Source organism: Fundulus heteroclitus, chromosome 11 (assembly GCF_011125445.2).
Source record: "Fundulus heteroclitus isolate FHET01 chromosome 11, MU-UCD_Fhet_4.1, whole genome shotgun sequence".
Lineage (NCBI taxonomy): Eukaryota > Metazoa > Chordata > Actinopteri > Cyprinodontiformes > Fundulidae > Fundulus > Fundulus heteroclitus.
The window spans coordinates 4,032,406-4,060,349 of NC_046371.1; the positions used below are offsets into that span (position 1 = coordinate 4,032,406).

At 42.1% G+C, this 27,944-nt stretch overlaps 1 protein-coding gene across 4 annotated transcripts in view; it reads left to right on the forward strand.

The window, feature by feature from the left end:
* The window catches only part of LOC105920352 (unconventional myosin-VIIa), an 83,919-nt gene that overhangs the window by 48,173 nt on the left and 7,802 nt on the right, over positions 1-27,944 (forward strand). For all 4 annotated transcript variants that reach the window (XM_036142750.1, XM_036142751.1, XM_036142749.1 and 1 more), the window contains 19 exons: positions 1,936-2,253; positions 4,139-4,345; positions 5,666-5,845; positions 5,914-6,003; positions 6,823-6,953; positions 8,302-8,428; positions 9,875-9,994; positions 11,474-11,647; positions 18,944-19,171; positions 20,446-20,616; positions 20,692-20,809; positions 21,880-22,006; positions 22,092-22,261; positions 22,333-22,523; positions 23,971-24,092; positions 24,194-24,351; positions 25,644-25,797; positions 25,887-26,042; positions 27,388-27,493. In XM_036142750.1, coding sequence (XP_035998643.1) covers positions 1,936-2,253; positions 4,139-4,345; positions 5,666-5,845; positions 5,914-6,003; positions 6,823-6,953; positions 8,302-8,428; positions 9,875-9,994; positions 11,474-11,647; positions 18,944-19,171; positions 20,446-20,616; positions 20,692-20,809; positions 21,880-22,006; positions 22,092-22,261; positions 22,333-22,523; positions 23,971-24,092; positions 24,194-24,351; positions 25,644-25,797; positions 25,887-26,042; positions 27,388-27,493 — 3,048 coding nt within the window. The remainder of the gene's footprint in view (positions 1-1,935; positions 2,254-4,138; positions 4,346-5,665; positions 5,846-5,913; positions 6,004-6,822; positions 6,954-8,301; positions 8,429-9,874; positions 9,995-11,473; positions 11,648-18,943; positions 19,172-20,445; positions 20,617-20,691; positions 20,810-21,879; positions 22,007-22,091; positions 22,262-22,332; positions 22,524-23,970; positions 24,093-24,193; positions 24,352-25,643; positions 25,798-25,886; positions 26,043-27,387; positions 27,494-27,944) is intronic.

Genomic DNA, 27,944 nt, shown 5'->3' on the forward strand with positions numbered 1-27,944 from the left:
TTTATTTAACATGTTTTATTTTGTTGTACAGCACTTTGGAAACGTTGTGTTTGTTAAAATCATGCTATATAAATAAAGTGGATTGGATTGTATAAGTTTCAATTAATTTTCTAGTGGGACAAGAGCAAGAAAGAAAAAAACATGTCTAGCTATAACAGTTTTTGAGGGACTTCATATTATATTGTTTTTTATTTTTTTACATTATGATTATTTTATATTTTTTGTATTGACATTGATTTATTGTGTTTTCCTCTAATTTGCTCCCTCATCTTCACATGTTAACCTTGTAAACATGTCAGAAAGTTGACTTAATGTTACTTTATGGACTTTAAATGATTCTGCCGGGTTCTGTGTGGGTTCTCGGTAACAAATAAATTATTATTGAAAATTTAAGCGATGTACTATTTTACTATTCACTGTTGAGCTAGAATACAATACAAAATAAAAGCCCTGGGACTCCAGAGAGGGGAGTAAACCTGTTAATATGTTAATATTATTTTTTTTCTCTTTACACTAGTTTTATTTTAGGAATAATAATGTAAAAGAAAAAAATTGAAATGTCTCAGATTTTTTCTTTTGTTTTTTTGCTTCTTTTAATATAGATTATTTGATTTTCCTAATCTATTTTCCTTTTAATGAGTAAAATTAAAGCTAGGCTAAGTATTTTCCAGAAACTGCATTAGTATTGTGATGGAAATATTTCTAAAGTTTATGATTATTGTCGTTATTATAAAGAACTGAGCGATGCAATTGCCCATATGGTCCGTAGCCGCTACTCCGTGCAGGGTCATCACAACGCAACACATGAAATACAACCACCCACCTAAGTGCAATTTAGAGACTAATTAACCTAACAGTCAGGTTTTTGGACTGTGGGAGGAAGCTGGAGTACCCAGAGAGTATCCACGCATGCACAGGGAGAACATGCAGAAAGACACCAGGCTATAATCTGAACCCAGGACCTTTTGGCTGTAAGACAACAGCGCTACCAGCTGCTCCACTGCGCAGTAAAATGCTCACAATCCAACTTTTACTTTGAGTTTCGACTAATTCTTGTGCTGCTGAATCAGTTGTCATGATCTAACTGTAAAGGTTTAGATCTGCTCCGTTGTTGCCTTCATCCCAGCCCTCAGCAACAGCTGGACTGCCGCTCTCCTCATATAGTGAGGTTTCGTGAGGTTTCCTCTCACCTGTACAGCTATAGTTTAAACGTAGGCCTGGACGATAATTCAATAATACATATGGATCAACAGAGGTATACTGAAAAGTTCAATAGAATAAAAGTTTTCCTTTTGCATTCTAGCCATGTAGGTTAATATTACAGTCATTACATCCTCCCAACCAATCACAAACGCAGATCCAGGAAGCTCCGCCCCCTTCAAAGAGTTCAGAGAACACGCGTTCTTTTTTTTTTTTTCTTTTTTTTTTAAACTTGCAGTTTTGGTAAAAAGTTGGTTGAAGAAAGGGTTGAGTTTGAATTCAGTGTTTGTGTCTCAATCTAAAAATAGGTTGTTAAGCAACAGCATAAAATCACACTGCAAAAAGAGAACTAAAAATAAGTAAAATTTTCTTGAAATGAATGTAATTGCCCTTGATTTGAGCAGGTAAATGAGATTATTTGCCAATGGAACAAGTATTTCTAGCCCTTAAATAAGATGATGGAGATGAATTTTTCCCATTTTAAGTGCAAAAATCTCATTCCATTGGCAAATAATCTAATTTACCTGCTCAAATCAAGGGCAAATACATTCATTTCAAGAAAATTGTACTTATTTTTAGTTCTATTTTTGCAGTGCAGAGCTGCACTTAAAATACATGTTCTGAAATTTTTGATAATTATCGATCAATGTGATCTCTATTTTATCGATATGCGTTTTATTCCATATGGTCCAGCCCTAGTTTTAACCCGCCTTCCTCTGTTTCCTCGCCTCTAAGCTCCAGCGGCGGCTGGACGCCGAGCGGCAGCGCCTGACCGAGGAGGAGCAGCTGCGGAACCAGATGACGGTGCGGCGGGCCAAGGCGCAGGCCGAGAGGAAGCACCAGGAGCGGCTCTATCTGTTGGCCCGGCAGCAGGAGGAGCGGGAGCGCGAGGAGAAGGAGGAGGCCAGGAGGAAGAAGGAGCTGCTGGAGCAGATGGAGAGGGAGAAGGAGCAGCCGGTCGACCACTCCGACATGGTGGACCGCATGTTTGGCTTCCTCGGCGACTCGGGCCCGTTACCGAACCAGGACGGACAGGCACCAGCCGGCTTTGAAGTATGTGTCCATCGCTTCCTTTAAGTAGCCATAAATTTGTAGAAAGTATAATCCTTGATAAAAGCGAAACTGAATAATTAATATAAAAAGAAAAGTGACATCAGAGCTTCCTCTGTTTTGCTTCTGCACCTCAAACTCACCAGATTTTCAACCTATTTGACTCAAACCTTTATCCAAATCACCCAGATGTCTAAATTACAGCAGGAGTCACCAACATGGTCACCAGGTAGCCATCGAGGACCAGATGTGATGGCCACAGGCCTGTTCTAAAAGAACCACATTCCACCACCTAAACTTTATTTTATGCCCTTACTACTTTTTTAATCACATTTGCATTTATTTTGATTTTAAAATGACAATATATATAACAAAGCATGAGAAATGTGTTTATTTCACATTAAGTTATGAACTCTGACTCTTCTACTTCAAAGATCAGTACAGGTAGACATCAGTGAAGTACACTGCAAAATCGGAACTAGAAATAAGTCAAATATTCTTTAAAATTAGTGTATTTGTCCTTGATTTAAGCAGGTAAATAAAATGATTTGCCAATGGAATAAGATTTTGGCCCCTAAAATAGGAACAATGCATCTCCATCTGCTTATTTTAAGTGCAGGATGTCTAATTATCTTATTTTAGGGGTAGAAATATTCATTCCGTTGGCAGATAATCTTATTTACCTGCTCAAATCAAGGATTATAACACTAACTTTAAGAACATTTTACTTATTTTTAGATCTGTTTTTGCAGTGTAGCTCTCAGTTTCAAAAATGTTGGTGACCCCATAACTACAGATTACATCTGTTTTAAGATTTGCACCAATTTACCAGACTTTGTTTTTTATCTAATGTAAAATACATGTTGTTCCTTTGTTACCAGCTGCCCCAGTGCTGGAGCGGGAAGTCATGATTAGAGAAATTTAGCAGAAATTAAGGCCAAACCGTAGAATATGGGTGAAAATAGACGTGCAACAAGACAACTTTCTCAGGATTCCCGCGGATCCTTAAAAAGTCTTAAAAGGCATTGAATTCTGTAATATAAAACTAAGGCCTTAATTGGCATTAAAATATCTTAAATCAATCTTTCTTAGGTCTTAAAATTGTTACCAGGTCATAAATAGGATTTTATTTTTGTAATCCTTACCAAACAATAAAATAATCGACACAATTATTATTTTTTTAATTTACCAAACGGCTCAATGTAACCATCATTGGTTCCGTCCCGATAGCGGAACCAATAAAAACTGTTGCGGCCGGACCATAGATGCGAAAAAGAGTTGGCACTGGTTATGTTGTGCTTTTTAAAACTGATTTATAGTTTATTTTAGTAGGGAACAAAACAAAGTTTGTGAATTCAGTTCAGTAGTTGTTAAAAATATATCTGTAATTTGTGTGTTTTTTAGCTTTCTTCCTATATGGAATGTTCTTCAAAATTTTAAACATGTCTACTGGGCCAGAAAATAATGGTTTATGTTAAAATAAACATTTGGGTGAAGTTGTCGCAACCAGGTTTATCTTGTTTATCGTGAAGTTGGTCTTAACGTTTAATTTCAAGTGGCATTAAAAAGTCTTAAAAAGTCTTGAATTTAACTTGCCTTATGCTGTAGGAACCCTGTTTCTGGTTCCCAACCCAATCCTGGCATTTTAGGAAGGAAATGTGTATTTTATCCCACATTATCATTACTTTAGCACCTCTTTTATTGTATTCTTTGTAAATTTATCCATTTTTTATTCATGATTGTTCAATATTCTTCCCATTTTCTTTTATTTATCCTCAATAAATTATGTTGCTAGAGCCGCGCCTTAAACTAATCTTATCTACATGCTCATCTAGCAGATAAAAGACATGCGCTTAAAGCTCTTACAGAGTTAACTTTGTTCCCTCAGGATCTGGAACAAGCTCCTCGCGGCGAGGAGCCAGATGAGATGTCGAACGACGCGCCGCCGTTGCCCGACGAAGAGGAGGAAGACTTGTCCGAGTACAAGTTCTCCAAGTTCGCCGCCACCTACTTCCAGGGCCTTTCCACTCACACCTACATCCGACGGCCGCTGAAGCAACCGCTGCTGTTCCACGAGGACGAAGGGGACCAGCTGGTGGGTAAAGAAACGAGCGGTTAGCCGTCGGCCATCTTTGTTCTCAGCTCAGGGTGGAGCAGGAATGATGCGCATGTCAATAAGCCGGTTTAATTTTATTTATTACAGATTTCATTTCAGGGAATTTTGCACGATAAGCAGATAATATTTATACCTAGTTCTGTAGAAAAAAACATACAATCAATCAGTTAGAAAATAATTGTCAGGAATACAATTGCTTTCCTGGTTTAAATTATTTAACACCTGAGGAAATCCTCTGCTTAAAATGTCGCACAGTTCTTTTTAATTTCTGTAAAATAGAAACTAACTTTTTTTGTAAGATTTTATTTTACAGCATATCCTGATGGGTCAGCCTAAATGGCAACTCTGCAGTGTCCTTTTTTTAAACTTGTCTGTTACATATTTTGACTTATCGAACATGCACATTTGTTGTAACGTTTTAGTTGAATTAATTCTCTGTTTATTAAGTGTCTACTCTTATGTTTTGTGACATTGGCACCTCTTATCCTGGTGCAAACAAGATTTTTGATCAGATCTTTGTGGACCAAATAATCGGAGTGTATAAATCAAGATTATAACCCACATTCAAAAATTCAGTTAGCATAGTTTTAGGGCGGTACAAAACTGTAAAAAATTTCAGGAGTACTTTCTATGTTAGAGAAGACAGAGCAGAGACACAGAAAGCACAGAAGCTCACATTGATCCAGAGGTACTTTCTATGCTAGATGGTAATAGAGGATGATCTTCCTCCCCTGGATGATGTCACAGCTAACAGAACGCCAGACCAGGTGTACCAGATCTGTGGATGAATAATCTTCATTTTCATCAAACGATGTGACATCATGGGTGCAGGAGTCACTCAGCCAGTCCTGGGGAGGAACGCTGACCGACAGTCGTCCAGCAGACGGTCGCTGACGTCTTCCACAAAAAGGTCATGGCTGTAGAAGTTGGCTGCTTTATTCAATAAATTAATGGAAAGTTTAGACAAAGGAAAAAAGTAGAAAGTTGTCGAAACCGAGTAGCTGTATTGGGATTGTCACCTGAACCAGAGATAATGCCAGGAGCTCGTTGGACTGGACTGTTTCTTGGCGATCCAAAGTCCTCTTTTCAGGCCGGTTCCCTCCATGTGTCACTGCACCGATGCAGTAATCGAAGCAAAAGGATCGTCTTTTATGAATTATTGCTAAAATGCAGAACACGAGCCGCAGCTCTGCCGGTAGAGATGGATGTTTGTTCCAGTCCCTCAGAAGCTGCAGCCTCCCTGTGGCGTTGTTACACCAACCAGACGTCCAGATAAAACCCTTTCCCCGTACTCTCCAGGCTGCTTTAGCTGTCTGGATCACCGTGCTGAGGTTCATGGGGGACCTGTCGGAGCCCAAATGCCAAGTGGTCCTCAACGACGGCAGCGAGAAGATCCCCGTCATGACCAAGATCTACGAGACGCTCGGCAGGAGGACGACCTACAAGCGGGAGCTGCAGGAGCTGCAGGTGGAGGAAGAGGTGAGGCGGTGGCGGTGAGAAAACCTCCGGATGGTTTCTGGGTGCTTCATCCGCGTCTGTCTCTACAGAACAGCTCCACGGACTCTCAGAAGAGAAACAGCGTCAGACACAAACTGGTGTCTCTGACCCTAAAGAGGAAGTCAAAGATAACAGAAGAGGTGAGGCTCACAGAGTTCAATGAGAGGTAAAAACAACGAAAGAACCAGTGTTTTGTGTTGTAACTGTAAGCATTTCATTATATTTGTGATTTTTTTCCTCCAGTAAAAGTCTTTTAGCTCCTTCACTGCTTTTAAAGGCATACTATGCAACATTTTTCAGGTAATTAATGTGCTCCATACCGTTTTGAATGATTAAATGAGTCATTTCAGGTCGAACAAAGGTTTTCTCGGCCGCCCTGGTGGTCTGTGGGGGAAATACCGCACTTGCAATAGCAGGAGCCCTCGGCCCGCACCCACAGGCTCAGAAGTCTCGTGCAAGACCGCGAGAGTCGGTCTTGCTTTACGGCGAGAACTCCATGTGTTTTTGCCCTGCCATTCACTATATGCACGCGCGAAAGCAACAACAAAGAACCGTGTGTTAACCTCAAATAAACATGCAAGCATATTGATTTTTTTATTATTATTATTTTTATTTTCTTTATTATTTTCTTTTTTTTTGAATGTTGACGAGGCGGTAGCGTGAGTTTGGCGAGTCCAGGATAGCGCTGTGGGAAACCCTGATGTTCATACCTTCACTGTGTTAGTCATTGTTTGTACTGCCGTTTTTTCCACTTTTCGTTGCGTTCGTCTGTCTGCTAAGCTCAAAACAACCGTGCCTGGCTTGACGGAGAAACCAGAACAGCTGAGCATCTTTACCACAGTGCACTTTTACTTTCGCCCTCTGGGGGGAGCCTCACTGGAAAATCAACCCCGGTTGCATAGTATACCTTTTAAAATGTGAGGTTTAGACGCCTGAGAGTCGTTTCTCCTCTGTGGCAGGTGACCCGGCGGCTGACGGAGGGGGCGGACTACGGCCTGCAGGGGAACAGCATGCTGGAGGACCGGCCCACCTCCAACCTGGAGAAGCTTCACTTCATCATTGGCAACGGCATCTTACGCCCAGCCCTCAGGTGTCCACGTGTTGCTGCCGTTTGATTCCTCTGGGAAATCAAATATATATGAAAAAAAAATTATATTTTATTCTCAAAGCAACTTAGGCCTTCAGGGAGCTCCTAAAGTGACAAAATGTTAGGAGTAGAGAGGATTTTTTAGTGAGGCTAAAAGTGTCTGAAGCGGGAAGATGGTGGAAACGGAGAGAGCTGATTGGCTGATCCACCACGTATAGCAATAAAATAAACTGCAATCTTCTTTAAATTAAGTGTAAATGTTTTAAGTTTAACTATCTATTTTACTGTGTAATTGAATTCAACATTGCCATTAATATATATTTTTAAATATCCTCTCATTTTGTCATTTTTCCAGTCCATTTCTACCATTCACCCGTGCAGTTACACTACGTGGCCTCTAGGGGCGCACACCCACCTTTGTGATGTTATACACTGGAGTGCTGATTTTGCCGAAAAACTCACTGAGCTATATAATACACTGGAGTGCTGATTTTGCCGAAAAACTGAAGTCACTGGCCGCCATCTTGCTACTCCCTACTCTCACAGAATCCCACAGGATTTGGTTGAAACAACAAGCAGTTTTCTGGCTGTGGGAAAACGTTTCACAGGTAATTCTACAGTCAGTGGATGTACTAACACTATCAACTACTAGGAAATTAGGTGCTGAATATTTTACATGTTATTCATATTAAATATATATATATATATATATATATATATATATATATATATATATATATATATTTAAATGAATAAAATGCAAAATATTTCAGCACATGACTTTCTCAGTACTTGATAGTTTTAGAACATAACATAAAAGTATATGGCATTAGGCATTTTAAAAGTTTTAAGCCCCCCCTGAACATGAGAAAATCCTCATTATTCGATGATGTAGCGCACATATTCCATAGTTACTGGAGGAAAATAGGGAGTACCAGTATGGCGGCTGGTGGCTTCAAAGCGACTCGTTCTAACAGCGGCTATTAGCACTCCAGTGTATAATATAGCTCAGTGTTTGTGACCCACTGACCTGAACAGTGGCGGAAATGAGGACATAAACTCCTATAATAATCATACAATTATTAATATGTAGATAAGATGAACTTTATCATCCCCATAGGGGGAAATTAATTCGTTTAAGGTGCGGCTCTAAGTAACATAATTTTATTGAGGATAAATAAAAAATGTTGAACAATCATGAATAAAAAGTGGAGAAATTTTCAAAGAATACAATAAAAGAGGTGATAAAGTAATGATAATGTGAGATAAGATACAAATTCCCGTCATTTCCTTCCTCAGAGCCGCTCTGGGCAGGGTGTGTGTTCACTGCTGAGCTGCTCCTCTGTTTCAGGGATGAGATCTACTGTCAGATCTGCAAGCAGCTGACACAGAACCCGTCCAAAAGCAGCCACGCTCGAGGATGGATCCTCCTGTCACTCTGCGTCGGCTGCTTCTCGCCCTCCGAGAAGTTCGTCAAAGTGAGAAATTATGAGGAGTTCTTTAATCTCCTCTAATTTTCTGCTGTTATTTTGTCATTGATAACTTAAAACTTTCAGTTTTCTCAGTTTTTTCCTCTTTCTTAAACACGTAAATGTTTCAAATGGTCAGAGTAATTTTAATATGAGACAAATCTAACCTGGCTAACAACGTAATGATGCTTTTTTATTTCCTTTATTAAAAGAAAATCTTAATTTTCCATCCAACCCAACTTGGTCCCATGTGATAAATGATTGCCGATCCCATAATCCGGTTCTGAATTCATGTCCCGACTTTGACTAGACCACTGCAAACCCTGACTCGGTTCTTTTGAGCCGTTCAGAGGCTGCAAAACCCAAATGGACCTAAATTCACAGTTCCGTCAGTAACGTCATGACCTTTGTGTTATTTTGGGTCTGCAGTGGTTCTGCAGTCATTTCTGCCCACTTCTTGTTCATTAAATCATGACCTCTGAGCTGAACTGAGGCGTCGAGGCCTGCAGAGCTTTAGACGTTGCTCCGGGTTCTTCCAGAACCTCCTGGATGAGCCGTTGATGGACTCCTGGAGTCATTTTGGTGGACCTCCCGGAAAGCTCTGGCTCATTTCTACCACGTTTTCTTAAAGACATCGGTGGCTTTGTGTCTCGTCTGTTCTCGCCGTCATCGGCATATGATGCGTCATCGGCTCTCTTCGTGTCGTCAGGCAGGTCCTAATTAATTAAACCTGCTTGTTGTTGGAGAAATTGAACCAAAAAAATTGGGGCTAATCAGTTAATTCATGATTCAACAAGTTGAGCAATTATATTTTCACATAGGATCAGACTGATTTGGATCGCTTTATTCCTCTTAATGCCGTATTTTTTGGACTATAAGGCGCACTTAAAATCCTTATAATCCGGTGCACCTTATCTATGATCACCGTTGTGTTTACTGACTGATTTTATGTGGTACAATGTTCTCAAAAATCTGTTAAAATGTGTAAGTACGACTTTGTTTAGCAACGAAGCCGCTCAGCTCAATGGATATTAGGAGCATCACGGTACACTGTGTCACTACCTGAGGACCCCTGAGCTGTCTACCAGACTGCCTGACTGTAATGTCTAAACTAGAAGTGCATTCATGTAAGGCAGCCTGGAGTACGCGCTAGCAACAATAAACCTAGTAAGTTAATTAAATATAAAAGTTAAGTTTATATTGGCCTTATGTTAGAAACAGGGCAGTTTAGTCCAGCTACTCTGTCCTCCTGACAGAGACGGATAGAGAGCTGTGGACGTGGAGGAGCGATATTACACTATAGTGAAGAATATTTAATGCGCCTTATAATCTAGTGCGAAAAATATGGTAAATTAATTGTATTTACTGTTTTTATTCTTTGATATTAAGGTTTGTGTGAAGTGTGACAACTTTATTTCCCCACTTACCTCTTCAAAACTGTTTTTTCCTGCTCAGTATTTACGAACCTTCCTGAAGAACGGCCCTCCTGGTTATGCTCCGTACTGTGAAGAGAGGCTGAGGAGGACGTTTGTGAACCGCACGCGAACTCAGCCGCCATCTTGGCTGGAGCTGCAGGTACCGACCCGTAGGACGGCTCACTTTATACGCCGGACTGGGTTCAATCTGTGTCAGAAATCTTTTGTTTGGTTAATTGTTTAAATCCTGGTGTTTTTGGGGGTAAAAAGGTTTGTGATTATAATCAAGAGAGCTGAATCCAGTATTGATGTGAGCTGCACCAGAGCGCTAATATGACTTTGGATCATTAAATAATCAAGCAGTGCACTGCAAAAAAGGAGCTAAAAGTAAGTAAAATGTTCTTGAAATGAGTTTATTTGTCCTTGATTTGAGCAGATAAATAAGATTGTCTGCCAATGGAATGAGTATTTTGACCCCCAAAATAAGATAATTAGATACACTGCACTTAAAATAAGATGATGGAGATGAATTGTTCTTATTTTGAGTGCAAAAATCTTATTCCATTGGCAGATAAGCTTATTTACCTGCTCAGATCAAGGACAAATACACTAATTTCAAGAAGATTTTACTTACTTTTAGTGCCTTTTTACAGTGTGTTAATGTGTCTTTACTTTGGATTCATAAACATGTATTGACTAAGTTTCTAAAAGATTTTTTAGGCTACGGTAAACAAGTGTCACTAAACTACTACTGGCATAGAGAGCCTGATTGCATGGTTCCTACATAATTAGCTCATAATTCATGTGATATAGCTGATAAAGGCATAAACTAGCACAGGGGTCAGCAACCTTTACAACCGCAGACCCATTTTTACCCTTGGTGCAGCTAAACAAATGTTGTTTAGAGCCACAAAAGTTACACATCTCTTTGAAACAAGAGCTTGTTTTTATAATATACTATAGGAAATTTGTTTACATTTTTTTAAATTAAAGATCACACTGCAAAAAGGGAACTCAAAGTAAGTAAAATTATCTTGAAATTTGTGTATTTTTCCTAGATTTGAGCAGACTATTTGCCAATGGAATAAGATTTTCACACTTAAAATAAGAACAATTCATCTCCATCTTATTTCAAGTGCAGGATGTCTAATTATCCTATTTTAGGGGTAAAAATACTCATCTCATTGGCATTGCTCAAATCAAAGAAAATACACTAATTTCAAGAAAATTTTACTTTCATTTCCTTTTTGCAGTGCAACAGTTTTTATTATTTAAACCAACAGTAATTTTATGTTTAGTTTTAATGCATTTTCTTCAATTGGACATTTTATTTTTATAGCAAATGGCATCAAAATGATGAAAAAGCAAGTCGTTTGCAACCTATTGGCAAAAAGATACTTCATTTATCTACAGTAAAATATTCTATACACCATTAGTTTCTTTCTTTCTGGAAATGTTATGCATATATTTCAGAACTAAACGCATCCTAAAGCTCGCAATTTTAAATTACCTTTACATTTAGAAACGTTGACCAATTTTTTCCCAAATTTTTGGTCTAAGTTTTTAAGAGCCACAGGTAGCAGAACCCTGAACTAGCAGTTTGTCTGATTTGTGTGTTTCTGGTTTTGTTTTCCTTCAGGCCACCAAGTCTAAGAAGCCCATCATGCTGCCTGTGACGTTCATGGACGGCACCACCAAGACGCTGCTGGCCGACTCTGCAACCACCGCCTTCGAGCTCTGCAACGCTCTGGCAGACAAGATCAACCTGCGTGATCGCTTCGGCTTCTCCCTCTACATCGCCCTGTTCGATAAGGTAGACTAAGAACGTAGAGAACATGGACCCGGTTCTGAAGTCCTTCCACTAAGAACGTAGAGAACATGGACCCGGTTCTGAAGTCCTCATTAAGACTAAGAACGTAGAGAACATGGACCCGGTTCTGAAGTCCTCACTAAGACTAAGAACGTAGAGAACATGGACCCGGTTCTGAAGTCCTCACTAAGACTAAGAACGTAGAGAACATGGACCCGGTTCTGAAGACCTTCCACTAAGACTAAGAACGTAGAGAACATGGACCCGGTTCTGAAGTCCTCACTAAGACTAAGAACGTAGAGAACATGGACCCGGTTCTGAAGTCCTCACTAAGACTAAGAACGTAGAGAACATGGACCCGGTTCTGAAGACCTTCCACTAAGACTAAGAACGTAGAGAACATGGACCCGGTTCTGAAGTCCTCACTAAGACTAAGAAAGTAGAGAACATGGACCCGGTTCTGAAGTCCGCACTAAGACTAAGAACGTAGAGAACATGGACCCGGTTCTGAAATCCTCACTAAGACTAAGAACGTAGAGAACATGGACCCGGTTCTGAAGTCCTCACTAAGACTAAGAACGTAGAGAACATGGACCCGGTTCTGAAGTCCTCACTAAGACTAAGAACGTAGAGAACATGGACCTGGTTCTGAAGTACTCACTAAGACTAAGAACGTAGAGAACATGGACCCGGTTCTGAAGTCCTTCCACTAAGACTAAGAACGTAGAGAACATGGACCCGGTTCTGAAGTCCTTCCACTAAGACTAAGAAAGTAGAGAACATGGACCCGGTTCTGAAGTCCTTCCACTAAGACTAAGAACGTAGAGAACATGGACCCGGTTCTGAAGTCCTTCCACTAAGACTAAGAACGTAGAGAACATGGACCCGGTTCTGAAGTCCTTCCACTAAGACTAAGAACGTAGAGAACATGGACCCGGTTCTGAAGTCCTCACTGAGACTAAGAACGTAGAGAACATGGACCCGGTTCTGAAGTCCTCACTGAGACTAAGAACGTAGAGAACATGGACCCGGTTCTGAAGTCCTCACTGAGACTAAGAACGTAGAGAACATGGACCCGGTTCTGAAGTCCTCACTGAGACTAAGAACGTAGAGAACATGGACCCGGTTCTGAAGTCCTCACTAAGACTAAGAACGTAGAGAACATGGACCCGGTTCTGAAGTCCTCACTAAGACTAAGAACGTAGAGAACATGGACCCGGTTCTGAAGTCCTTCCACTAAGACTAAGAAAGTAGAGAACATGGACCCGGTTCTGAAGTCCTCACTAAGACTAAGAACGTAGAGAACATGGACCCGGTTCTGAAGTCCTCACTAAGACTAAGAACGTAGAGAACATGGACCCGGTTCTGAAGTCCTTCCACTAAGACTAAGAACGTAGAGAACATGGACCCGGTTCTGAAGTTCTCACTAAGACTAAGAACGTAGAGAACATGGACCCAGTTCTGAAGTCCTTCCACTAAGACTAAGAAAGTAGAGAACATGGACCCGGTTCTGAAGTCCTCACTAAGACTAAGAACGTAGAGAACATGGACCCGGTTCTGAAGTCCTTCCACTAAGACTAAGAACGTAGAGAACATGGACCCGGTTCTGAAGTCCTCACTAAGACTAAGAACGTAGAGAACATGGACCCGGTTCTGAAGTCCTCACTAAGACTAAGAACGTAGAGAACATGGACCCGGTTCTGAAGTCCTCACTAAGACTAAGAACGTAGAGAACATGGACCCGGTTCTGAAGTCCTCACTAAGACTAAGAACGTAGAGAACATGGACCCGGTTCTGAAGTCCTCACTAAGACTAAGAACGTAGAGAACATGGACCCGGTTCTGAAGTCCTCACTAAGACTAAGAACGTAGAGAACATGGACCCGGTTCTGAAGTCCTCACTAAGACTAAGAACGTAGAGAACATGGACCCGGTTCTGAAGTCCTTCCACTGAGACTAAGAACGTAGAGAACATGGACCCGGTTCTGAAGTCCTTCCACTAAGACTAAGAACGTAGAGAACATGGACCTGGTTCTGAAGTCCTCACTAAGACTAAGAACGTAGAGAACATGGACCCGGTTCTGAAGTCCTCACTAAGACTAAGAACGTAGAGAACATGGACCCGGTTCTGAAGTCCTCACTAAGACTAAGAAAGTAAGGAACATGGACCCGGTTCTGAAGTCCTCACTAAGACTAAGAACGTAGAGAACATGGACCCGGTTCTGAAGTCCTTACTAAGACTAAGAAAGTAGAGAACATGGACCCGGTTCTGAAGTCCTTCCACTAAGACTAAGAACGTAGAGAACATGGACCCGGTTCTGAAGTCCTCACTAAGACTAAGAACGTAGAGAACATGGACCCGGTTCTGAAGTCCTTCCACTAAGACTAAGAAAGTAGAGAACATGGACCCGGTTCTGAAGTCCTCACTGAGACTAAGAACGTAGAGAACATGGACCCGGTTCTGAAGTCCTCACTAAGACTAAGAACGTAGAGAACATGGACCCGGTTCTGAAGTCCTCACTAAGACTAAGAACGTAGAGAACATGGACCCGGTTCTGAAGTCCTCACTAAGACTAAGAATGTAGAGAACATGGACCCGGTTCTGAAGTCCTCACTAAGACTAAGAACGTAGAGAACATGGACCCGGTTCTGAAGTCCTCACTAAGACTAAGAACGTAGAGAACATGGACCCGGTTCTGAAGTCCTCACTAAGACTAAGAACGTAGAGAACATGGACCCGGTTCTGAAGTCCTTCCACTAAGACTAAGAACGTAGAGAACATGGACCCAGTTCTGAAGTCCTTCCACTAAGACTAAGAAAGTAGAGAACATGGACCCGGTTCTGAAGTCCTCACTAAGACTAAGAACGTAGAGAACATGGACCCGGTTCTGAAGTCCTTCCACTAAGACTAAGAACATAGAGAACATGGACCCGGTTCTGAAGTCCTCACTAAGACTAAGAACGTAGAGAACATGGACCCAGTTCTGAAGTCCTTCCACTAAGACTAAGAAAGTAGAGAACATGGACCCGGTTCTGAAGTCCTCACTAAGACTAAGAACGTAGAGAACATGGACCCGGTTCTGAAGTCCTTCCACTAAGACTAAGAACGTAGAGAACATGGACCCGGTTCTGAAGTCCTCACTAAGACTAAGAACGTAGAGAACATGGACCCGGTTCTGAAGTCCTCACTAAGACTAAGAACGTAGAGAACATGGACCCGGTTCTGAAGTCCTCACTAAGACTAAGAACGTAGAGAACATGGACCCGGTTCTGAAGTCCTCACTAAGACTAAGAACGTAGAGAACATGGACCCGGTTCTGAAGTCCTCACTAAGACTAAGAACGTAGAGAACATGGACCCGGTTCTGAAGTCCTCACTAAGACTAAGAACGTAGAGAACATGGACCCGGTTCTGAAGTCCTCACTAAGACTAAGAACGTAGAGAACATGGACCCGGTTCTGAAGTCCTTCCACTGAGACTAAGAACGTAGAGAACATGGACCCGGTTCTGAAGTCCTTCCACTAAGACTAAGAACGTAGAGAACATGGACCTGGTTCTGAAGTCCTCACTAAGACTAAGAACGTAGAGAACATGGACCCGGTTCTGAAGTCCTCACTAAGACTAAGAACGTAGAGAACATGGACCCGGTTCTGAAGTCCTCACTAAGACTAAGAAAGTAAGGAACATGGACCCGGTTCTGAAGTCCTCACTAAGACTAAGAACGTAGAGAACATGGACCCGGTTCTGAAGTCCTTACTAAGACTAAGAAAGTAGAGAACATGGACCCGGTTCTGAAGTCATTCCACTAAGACTAAGAACGTAGAGAACATGGACCCGGTTCTGAAGTCCTCACTGAGACTAAGAACGTAGAGAACATGGACCCTGTTCTGAAGTCCTTCCACTAAGACTAAGAACGTAGAGAACATGGACCCGGTTCTGAAGTCCTCACTAAGACTAAGAACGTAGAGAACATGGACCCGGTTCTGAAGTCCTTCCACTAAGACTAAGAACGTAGAGAACATGGACCCGGTTCTGAAGTCCTCACTGAGACTAAGAACGTAGAGAACATGGACCCGGTTCTGAAGTCCTCACTAAGACTAAGAACGTAGAGAACATGGACCCGGTTCTGAAGTCCTCACTAAGACTAAGAACGTAGAGAACATGGACCCGGTTCTGAAGTCCTCACTAAGACTAAGAAAGTAGAGAACATGGACCCGGTTCTGAAGTCCTCACTAAGACTAAGAACGTAGAGAACATGGACCCGGTTCTGAAGTCCTCACTAAGACTAAGAACGTAGAGAACATGGACCCGGTTCTGAAGTCCTCACTAAGACTAAGAACGTAGAGAACATGGACCCGGTTCTGAAGTCCTTCCACTAAGACTAAGAACGTAGAGAACATGGACCCAGTTCTGAAGTCCTTCCACTAAGACTAAGAACGTAGAGAACATGGACCCGGTTCTGAAGTCCTTCCACTAAGACTAAGAACGTAGAGAACATGGACCTGGTTCTGAAGTCCTCACTAAGACTAAGAACGTAGAGAACATGGACCCGGTTCTGAAGTCCTCACTAAGACTAAGAACGTAGAGAACATGGACCCGGTTCTGAAGTCCTCACTAAGACTAAGAAAGTAAGGAACATGGACCCGGTTCTGAAGTCCTCACTAAGACTAAGAACGTAGAGAACATGGACCCGGTTCTGAAGTCCTTACTAAGACTAAGAAAGTAGAGAACATGGACCCGGTTCTGAAGTCCTTCCACTAAGACTAAGAACGTAGAGAACATGGACCCGGTTCTGAAGTCCTCACTAAGACTAAGAACGTAGAGAACATGGACCCGGTTCTGAAGTCCTTCCACTAAGACTAAGAACGTAGAGAACATGGACCCGGTTCTGAAGTCCTCACTAAGACTAAGAACGTAGAGAACATGGACCCGGTTCTGAAGTCCTTCCACTAAGACTAAGAACGTAGAGAACATGGACCCGGTTCTGAAGTCCTCACTAAGACTAAGAACGTAGAGAACATGGACCCGGTTCTGAAGTCCTCACTAAGAATAAGAACGTAGAGAACATGGACCCGGTTCTAAAGTCCTCACTAAGACTAAGAACGTAGAGAACATGGACCCGGTTCTGAAGTCCTCACTAAGATTAAGAACGTAGAGAACATGGACCCGGTTCTGAAGTCCTCACTAAGACTAAGAACGTAGAGAACATGGACCCGGTTCTGAAGTCCTCACTAAGACTAAGAACGTAGAGAACATGGACCCGGTTCTGAAGTCCTTCCACTAAGACTAAGAACGTAGAGAACATGGACCCGGTTCTGAAGTCCTCACTAAGACTAAGAACGTAGAGAACATGGACCCGGTTCTGAAGTCCTCACTAAGACTAAGAACGTAGAGAACATGGACCCGGTTCTGAAGTCCTCACTAAGACTAAGAACGTAGAGAACATGGACCCGGTTCTGAAGTCCTTCCACTGAGACTAAGAACGTAGAGAACATGGACCCGGTTCTGAAGTCCTTACTAAGACTAAGAAAGTAGAGAACATGGACCCGGTTCTGAAGTCCTTCCACTAAGACTAAGAACGTAGAGAACATGGACCCGGTTCTGAAGTCCTCACTAAGACTAAGAACGTAGAGAACATGGACCCGGTTCTGAAGTCCTTCCACTGAGACTAAGAACGTAGAGAACATGGACCCGGTTCTGAAGTCCTTCCACTAAGACTGAGAACGTAGAGAACATGGACCTGGTTCTGAAGTCCTCACTAAGACTAAGAACGTAGAGAACATGGACCCGGTTCTGAAGTCCTCACTAAGACTAAGAACGTAGAGAACATGGACCCGGTTCTGAAGTCCTCACTAAGACTAAGAAAGTAAGGAACATGGACCCGGTTCTGAAGTCCTCACTAAGACTAAGAACGTAGAGAACATGGACCCGGTTCTGAAGTCCTTCCACTAAGAGTAAGAACGTAGAGAACATGGACCCGGTTCTGAAGTCCTTCCACTAAGACTAAGAACGTAGAGAACATGGACCCGGTTCTGAAGTCCTCACTGAGACTAAGAACGTAGAGAACATGGACCCGGTTCTGAAGTCCTTCCACTAAGACTAAGAACGTAGAGAACATGGACCCGGTTCTGAAGTCCTCACTAAGACTAAGAACGTAGAGAACATGGACCCGGTTCTGAAGTCCTTCCACTAAGACTAAGAACGTAGAGAACATGGACCCGGTTCTGAAGTCCTCACTGAGACTAAGAACGTAGAGAACATGGACCCGGTTCTGAAGTCCTTCCACTAAGACTAAGAACGTAGAGAACATGGACCCGGTTCTGAAGTCCTCACTAAGAATAAGAACGTAGAGAACATGGACCCGGTTCTAAAGTCCTCACTAAGACTAAGAACGTAGAGAACATGGACCCGGTTCTGAAGTCCTCACTAAGATTAAGAACGTAGAGAACATGGACCCGGTTCTGAAGTCCTCACTAAGACTAAGAACGTAGAGAACATGGACCCGGTTCTGAAGTCCTTCCACTAAGACTAAGAACGTAGAGAACATGGACCCGGTTCTGAAGTCCTTCCACTAAGACTAAGAACGTAGAGAACATGGACCCGGTTCTGAAGTCCTTCCACTAAGACTAAGAACGCAGAGAACATGGACCCGGTTCTGAAGTCCTTCCACTAAGACTAAGAACGCAGAGAACATGGACCCGGTTCTGAAGTCCTCACTAAGACTAAGAACGTAGAGAACATGGACCCGGTTCTAAAGTTCTTCCATGGTTCCCTGGTTCTCAGAGAATGGACTTTAAAATCCTTCTGTTAGTCTATAAATCCCTGAATTAGCACCTAAATCCATCATAGACTTGTTATCAGGGCATCAACCCTCCAGACCACTCAGGTCTTCTGGCTCCAGCCTGCTCTGCAGAACCAGAACCAGAACCAGAACCAGACATGGAGAAGCAGCATTTAGTTCCTATGCTCCACTGATCTGGAACAAACTCCCAGAAAATTGGAAAAGTGCTGAAAGTTCCTTTAAATCAAGATTAAAAACACATTTGTTTAGGATTTTAACTGTTCAAGTTAAACTGTTTTACTGAAACATCATTAGTTCAACTTTGTAGTCCAACTGTTTTTAATGTTTGCTTATAGTTTCCATTTTCCCAGGTTTTATTTTTTTTCAATTTCTCTGCATTTTATTCCAACTTGCTTATATTCTGTTTTTATTTCCCTATGAATTAATGATATAAACCCCTTTGTGTTGTCCTCGTAGTGAAATGTTGCGTCACAGATAAACCTGCCTTTCCTCCGTCAGGTCTCCTCTCTGGGCAGCGGCAGCGACCACGTCATGGACGCCGTCTCCCAGTGCGAGCAGTACGCCAAGGAGCAGGGCGCCCAGGAGAGGAACGCCCCCTGGAGGCTGTTTTTCAGGAAGGAGATCTTCAGCCCCTGGCACGACCCGACGGAGGACTACGTCGCCACAAACCTCATTTACCAGCAGATCGTCAGAGGGGTGAAGTTTGGAGAGTACCGCTGCGAGAAGGTGAGCTGCCAAACCTCTGCAGGTTTTCTCCTAAATTTAACAATGTGGGGAAGGTTTCAGAGCCTGAAATGGGATAACGCATCAGTTATATAATCTATATAACTGATGCGTTATATAGATTATATAATTATTTTGTCTCGCAGCTCAGTTCAGTTCAGCAGAAATGATATTGCGTTCGACTAAACAAGATTTTTAATACAGAAATCCGATGACCTCAGCATCGTTGCCAAAAGTATTCACTCCTCTGTCTTCACGCACATACACACTGCAAAAAAGGAACTAAAAGTAAGTAAAATCTTGAATTGAGTGTATTTGTCCTTGATTTGAGCAGCTAAATTAGATTATCTGCCAGTGGAATGAGTATTTTTACCTCTAAAATAAAATAATTATATATACTGCTCTTGAAATATGATAGTGCAGATTAGTTGTTCCTATTTTTAAGTGCAGACATCTTATTCCATTGGCAGATTATCTTATTTACCTGCTCAAATCAAGGACGAATACACTGATTTCAATACATTTTTACTTACTTTTAGTTCCCTTTTTGTCCTTGATTTCAGCAGGTAAATCAGATGATCTGCCAATGGAATAAGATTTCTGCACTTTTATTTCAAGTGCAGTCTATATATTTTATTTTAGGGGTAAAAATACTCATTCCACTGGCAGATGATCTAATTTAGCTGCTCAAGTCTAGGACAAAAACACAAATTTTAAGAACATTTTAATTATTTTTAGATCCGTTTTTGCAGTGTGAAGGATTCCCACAAGTTCTTCTGCAGTAAACTCACTAATTTATATCTTTACACTGCAAAAAGGAAACTGAAATAAAGTAACATTTTCTTAAAATTAGTATATTTTTCCTTGATTTGAGCAGTTAAATGAGACTATTTGCCAATGGAATGAGAATTTCTACCCCTAAAATAAGATAATTAGACATCCTGCACTTCAAATAAGATGATGGAGATGAATAGTTCTCATTTTAAGTACAAAAATGTCATTCCATTGGCAAATAGTCTGATTTACCAGCTCAAACCAATGGAAAATACACTAATTTCAAGAGGATTTTACCTACTTTGAGTTCCCTTTTTGCAGTGTATGGACCTTGGTTTGGTTGGTGTGAGTATTTTAAGTGGTATCAATGAAATTAACCCTTGGATTTCCTCATTTATGGCGCTGGATCTGCAGGACTGATTTTTTTTTTTTTTTTTTTTTTTTTTTTTTTTTTTTTTTTTTAGATCATATTACACATTTAAAAAGAGTTGATCGTTTTGCAGGAGGAAGATCTGGCCGAGCTGGCCTCCCAGCAGTACTTCGTGGATTACGGCTCGGAGGTCCTCCAGGAGCGCCTGCTCAGCCTCATCCCGTCCTACATCCCCGACAGAGAAGTCACCTCAGCCAAGACGGTGGAGAAGTGGGCTCAGCTCATCATCAGCGCCCACAAAAAGGTAGCGGCTGTGACACAACAGCGTTTTTTCCTTCTGCCGCTGGGAGAAGGTGGCTAACGGCGTCTCACCCTGCAGGGACTGCACCACAAAAGGAGGCCGAGCACCCAGAGGGTGAAGGAGGACGTGGTGGACTTCGCTCGGTTGAAGTGGCCTTTGCTCTTCTCTCGCTTCTACGAGGCCTTCAAGTTCTCAGGTTTGGAGCTTCAGTTGATCTGAACCGTGCTGTACAGACGTGGGTGGTGCTGATCCTTTTCAATTCAACTCAATTTTATTTATATAGCGACGATTCATGAAACATGTCAAGTCTCAAGACTCTTTCCAAAGTCAGACTCCATCAGATCCTCCAGGTTGGTGAGAAAGTTTCCTCTCTAAGGAAACCCAGCAGGTTGCATCAAGTCTCTCCAAGCAGCATTCACTCCTCCTGAAAGAGCGTAGAGCCACAGTGGACAGTCGTCTGCATTGTTGATGGCTTTGCAGCAATCCCTCATACTGAGCATGCATGAAGCGACAGTGGAGAGGAAAACTCCCCTTTAACAGGGAGGAGAACCTCCAGCAGAACCAGAACCAGGCTCAGTGTGAACGCTCATCTGCCTCCACCCACTGGGGCTTAGAGAAGACAGAGCAGAGACACAGAAAGCACAGAAGCTCACATTGACCCAGGAGTACTTTCTATGTTAGAGAAGACAGAGGAGAGACACAGAAAGCACAAAAGCTCACATTGACCCAGGAGTACTTTCTATGTTAGATGGTAATAGAGGATGATCTGCCTCCCCTGATGATGTCACAGCTAACAGAACGCCAGACCAGGTGTACCTTCTATGAAGAGAAAAATGACAGAGAACAAAACGTTAAAAGATGAAATAACAACAAACAATGCAGATTGGAGAGCAGTAGGAGAACTCAGCAGAGTGAGAGAAATAGACCCTGATGTCCTCCAGCAGCCTAAGCCTATAGCAGCATAACTATAGAGATAGCTCAGGGTAACATGAGCCACTCTGACTAGAAGCTTTGTCACAAAGGAAAGATTTAAGATTAGTCTTAAAAGTAGACGGGGTGTCTGCCTCATGGACCAAAACTGGGAGTTGGTTCCACAGGAGAGGAGCCTGATAGCTAAAGGATCTGCCTCCCATTCTACTTTTAGAGACTCTAGGAACCACCAGCAGACCTGCAGTCTGAGAGCGAAGTGCTCTGTTAGGAACATACGGGGTAATCAGAGCTCTGATATATGATGGAGCTTTAGGCGGATAAAACTTTCTGTTTCAGGGCCCAGTCTGCCCAAGAATGATGTGATCGTGGCGGTAAACTGGACCGGGGTTTACTTTGTGGACGAGCAGGAGCAGGTCCTGCTGGAGCTGTCGTTCCCGGAGATCACCGCCGTGTCCAGCAGCAGGTAGGAGAACGGACGGGAATCAGTGAGGAATCTGTTTCAGAAGCTCTTCGTGTGAAAATCACTCGCTTAAACCCGAACTTTCCAGAGGAGGCAAGCTGCAGGGTCAGAGTTTCACCCTGGCCACCATCAAAGGAGACGAGTACACCTTCACCTCCAACAACGCGGAGGACATCCGGGACCTGGTGGTCACCTTCCTGGAAGGCCTCAGGAAGAGGTCCAAGTACCTGGTGGCCCTGCTGGACTGCCCCAGCCCCGGTGAGCTTCAGCGACGCTCTGGGAAGAACGTTCTGCCGTCCTGAGCTGAGCTGTGACTCTCCACCCTGCAGCTGGCGTGGACTCCACCTTCCTGAGCCTCTGCAAGGGCGATCTGATCCTCCTGGACGAACACGACGGCGAGCACGTGATGAACTCCGGCTGGGCTCACGGCGTCAACGACCGGACCAAACAGAGGGGCGACTTCCCCGCCGACGCCGTCTACGTGCTGCCCACCATCACCAGGCCGCAGTACGACATCGTGGTGAGAGCCAATCACAGCCTCAGCACGCATTTTAGGGTTATGACCACGATGGGTTCGATCCGGGTCAGGGTATTATTCTTTTTTTAGGTTTACGTAAAACATTTGGAGAACATTATTTTTTTAAATATTTTACGCAGACAAAAGATTAGACAGGAAAACCGGATTCTGTTTTAAAAAAAAAAAATTCAGTGGGTCAGAGTCAAAGTTTCTCAATTCGACAAGATCGGCCCGTACTCGCGTTCTCTTCAAGGTCGTTCTGAGCAATAACACAGTGGACAGTCGTCTGCGTTGTTGATGGCTTTGCAGCAATCCCTCATACTGAGCATGCATGAAGCGACAGTGGAGAGGAAAACTCCCCTTTAACAGGGAGGAGAACCTCCAGCAGAACCAGAACCAGGCTCAGTGTGAACGCTCATCTGCCTCCACCCACTGGGGCTTAGAGAAGACAGAGCAGAGACACAGAAAGCACAGAAGCACACATTGATCCAGGAGTACTTTCTATGTTAGATGGTAATAGAGGATGATCTGCCTCCCCTGATGATGTCACAGCTAACAGAACGCCAGACCAGGTGTACCTTCTATGAAGAGACAAATGACAGAGAACAAAAAGTTCAAACCTGAAATAACAACAAACTATGCAGATTGGAGAGCAGTAGGAGAACTCAGCAGAGTGAGAGAAATAGACCCTGATGTCCTCCAGCAGCCTAAGCCTATAGCAGCATAACTATAGAGGTAGCTCAGGGTAACATGAGCCACTCTGACTAGAAGCTTTGTCACAAAGGAAAGTTTTAAGATTAGTCTTAAAAGTAGACGGGGTGTCTGCCAAAACTGGGAGTTGGTTCCACAGGAGAGGAGCCTGATAGCTAAAGGATCTGCCACCCATTCTACTTTTAGAGACTCTAGGAACCACCAGCAGACCTGCAGTCTGAGAGCGAAGTGCTCTGTTAGGAACATACGGGGTAATCAGAGCTCTGATATATGATGGAGCTTGATTATTAAGGGCTTTATACGTCTAGACATCTCAGGCTCTAGTGAAATTTTTTCCATTAATCACCAATAAATCCGAGTGTTAACAGCTGTGATAGTCGTCACACTGGAAAAGTATTATTTTATGTCTTACCTTTACACCGGTACCAACAGGTTGCATTTAGACCCGATGATTGATTAGTTCAGTTTCAGGCGGAAACTGTTTCTGAAACCCTCTGGTCTCAACATCACTGCCAAAAGTATTCACTCCTCTGTCTTCACGCACATAAAACACGTTTGGGACGTCCTGAAGCCTTTCTTTACTGTAACATTTAATGTTCTGAATGTAGGAAATTCCCCATTTTTAATACCAAACTTCAGCTGCTCTCTGCAGTCGATGTGCTAAAAAAAAAGGGACAGAGTGAATAATAGTCGGTTCCTGTTGTTAAATCAGATGTTGTCGTCTTTATTCTGGTCTCAGGCTCTGGTGACGATGACTCCTGATCAGAGGAGAGAGTCTCTCAGTTTGTCCCAGATGAGCCTTTCTGAGACGGACAAATCCAAGGCCTACACCCTGGAGGAGTTTTCCTACGACCACTTCAGGTGCCCGACCGCCCGCATCCGTCCCACAGAGGACGTGTAGGAGCAGGAGACACGGTGGGCGCTAAACCCTTAAACCTTTCACCCCCCTCGGTGTTTTCCAGGCCGCCCCCGAAGAGCACCCTGAGCCGGGTGATGATGTCCAAGGCTCGGGGGAAGGAGCGCCTGTGGAGCTGCATCAGGGAGCCGCTCAAACAGCCGCTGCTGAAGAAGGTGCTGGCCCACGACGAGCTCTCCCAGGAGGCCCTTCTGGCCTTCATAGATATCCTTCACTGCCTCTGATATTTAAGACTCTAAAGCAGTGTCCTGTCTGGCAATGTGGCAATAAGAATTGTTGTCTTAATGCCAAAAACAGTTCATCAGATTTGACTTTCACACGTGGAGCAGTACTGCTTTTGCCATAGTGCTCCGATTGATTTATGAATGTGAATAGTTTTATTATGATTCATGCGGGGAATATCTCAAATGATATGGACACTACAATGGGAAAGTAGGAGAGGAAAGGAAGAACAAGAAGAAACAAAAGAAAAGGTGAAAGAAAGAGGAGATAAAAAGAAGAGAATGATAAAACAATTATTGAAAAAAACATTTACTTCGTTTAATTGAAAATCTGCAGTTCCTATATTGTCCACGAGGGGCGCTGTGTTTTAATTAGCAGATTAAGCTTCAGGTGTGGAAAAATTTAAATAATTTCTTAATTTTTATATTTTTATCTGTTTGATGTATTTTGTCATGTAGGACAGTGTTTTTAAGTTCCAAAAAATTTGACTAAATGTTTTTCAACATTGTACAATCACTGTGATCTTATGCATAATGCACAAGTAAATGTTTAACTGAGTAAAAGTATTGTTGAAATTGCACATACTTTTCCTAAAAACGCTGAGGTTATTCATAATATATTGTGTAAACGTGAAATTAATTTAACATAAAAATCAACAACAAGTCCACATTTATTAGTTCTATTTAATCTTGCAGTGAGTTTACTCGTGTGGCCCTCTTGAGATCAGATTAAGCTGTATGGCCCCTAAACCAAAATGAGTTTGACACCCCTGGTCTAAAGCTTAGTTTATTTAAATCAGTTACACGTTTTTTTTAAACCGTTTCAGAGATTTTAGCTGTTTGGCTGTTTCACTCGTTAACAGTTCATATCATGGATCTGGCGTCTCGTTTATAAAGATGGTGTCGCGCGTGTCAAAATGGAGCCTGAAACGTCACTTTCCACGTTAATGTTGAGATCTATAAAAAATGTAAAAAAAAATATGGAGATGTGGAAAATTGTCGACGCAGATGGAAAAGTGGAGAATCGCAGCCAAACTCACTGCAAAAACAAAACTAACAATAAGTCAAAATGTCTTGAAATGAACATATTTGTCCTTGATTTGAGCAGGTAAATAAGATTATTTGCCAATGGAATCAGATTTCTACACTTAAAATAGGAACAACTCATCTCTATCATCTTATTTCAGGTTCTGTATGTTTAATTGTCTTATTTTAGGGGTCAAAATACTCAATACGCTGTGTGTGAGTGAAACATTTCCTTGACCGTCTCCGTACCTGTGATGAAATATATGGGCGACTACCCGTCCAAGCGCGCGCGATCCGTCAACGAGCTCACCGACCAGATATTCGAAGGCGCGCTGAAGGCGGAGCCGCTCAAAGATGAAGTCTACTGTCAGATTCTCAAACAGCTCACGGACAACCACATCAAGTAAGTCTCAGCTGAAACTAAACCCCCCCCCCGGCCCCCGGCCCCTGGCCCATTCAGCGGGTGTCCCCTGACGTCGTGTCTCTGTGAAGGTACAGCGAGGAGAAGGGCTGGGAGCTGCTGTGGCTCTGCACCGGTTTGTTTCCTCCCAGTAACATCCTGCTGCCTCACGTCCAGAAGTTCCTGCAGGCCAAGAAGCACTACCCGCTGGCTCCGGACTGCATGCAGCGGCTGCAGAAAGCCCTACGGTACCGCTCCGCTGCTCCTGCAACCCTTAGCTTGTTGTTACGGGTGTTCCAAAAAAGTTAAAAAAAAACAAAACAACTGGACTTTTTTTCTCAAGTTTGAAGACGTTTCGCCTCCCATCCAGGAAGCTTTCTCAGTTCAAAATGTCTGGAGTAATGTGGAACTCCAAGCTTTATATTATTGCCCCAAAAGGCCTTGTAATGGCCTACACTGTGAAAAAAGGAACTAAAAATAAGTAAAATGTTCTTAAAATTAGTGCATTTGTCCTTGACTTGAGCAGGTTAATAAGATGATCTGCCAATGGAATAAGATTTTTGCACTTAAAATAGGAACAACTCATCTCCATCATCTTATTTCAAGTGCATTATATTTAATGATCTTATTTTAGGGGTCAAAATACTCATTCTATTGGCAGACAATCTTATTTACCTGCTCAAATCAAGGATAAATACACTATGTTTAAGAACATTTTGCTTATTTTTAGATCCATTTTTGCAGTGTAGATAACATGCAAATTAACTCGAAACTGGTCCACTCCTTAGCAATGCACTGCAAAACCAGAACTAAGAATAAGTAAAATTTTCTTAACATTTATGTATCTGTCCTTGATTTGAGCAGGTAAATAAGACGATCTGCCAACAGAATAAGATTTTTGCACTTAAAATAGGAATAACTCATCTCCATCGTCTTATGTCAAGTGCTGAATGTCTAATTATCTTAATTTAGGGGTCAAAATACTTATTCCATTGGCAGATGATCATATTTACCTGCTCAAATCAAGGACAAATACACTATGTTTAAGAACATTTTGCTTATTTTAGATCCGTTTTTGCTGTGTGGGGAGTCGTTACACTACAAAAAGGAACTGAAAATGAGTAAAATTGTCTTGAAATGAGTCTATTTGTTCTTGATCTGAGCAGGTAAATATTTTTATCTGACAATGGAATGAGTATTTTGATCCCTAAAATAAGATTATTAGATATAATGCACTTGAAATAAGATGATGGAGATGAATTGTCCCGATTTCAAGTGCAAAAATCTTATTCCATTAGCAAATGATTCAAACTTGCAGCTCAAATCAAGGACAAATGCACTAATTTCAAGAAAATTTTACTTACTTTTAATTCCCTTTTTGCAGTGTAGGGTCAGTTCAGCCTTCAAAACCAGGTCTTTTGGGGCAATAATATAAAGCTTGGAACTCCACACTACGAAACGTCTTCAAACTTGAGAAAAAAAGTCCAGTTGTTTTGTTTTTTAACTTTTTTGGAATGACCTGGATGACTGAGAATCTTCACCAGCACGTTGTTGCGGTTGCTTCACCTCTCCTCTCCTCGTTAACGTGTGCAGGAACGGATCGAGGAAGTACCCTCCTCACCTGGTGGAGGTGGAGGCCATCCAGCACAAGACCACCCAGATTTTCCACAAGGTTTACTTCCCTGACGACTCGGACGAGGTCAGAGATCCCAAATGTTTGTGGGACGGTCGGGAAAAGATCATTTTTAGCCACAATTTAACACTTTATTTAAAAAAAAATTAAAAATTCCAAAAAAAAAAACCAATGAAACTTGTCAAAATTTCTTTTACAAACAGAAAATATGAAAGTTTGAAGTGTTCTTCCAATAAAAACTGTAATATATTGTAATATAAATTCAATCAGATTGTATAATCTGATTGAATTTGACTTTGGTAATTGCCTTGAGATGACATGTTTCATGAATTAGCGCTATAGAAATAAAATTGAATTAATTATATTTTATTATATTTTAAGACGGATTTTAATGAATTGACAAATTAAGATTTAAAACAGTTTCTTTGTGACTGTGGAAAAGTGTTTTATTCATCAACCCATCAGATGCCATTTAAAATATCAAACCCAACGTCTGCTTGACCATAAAATGTTAAAT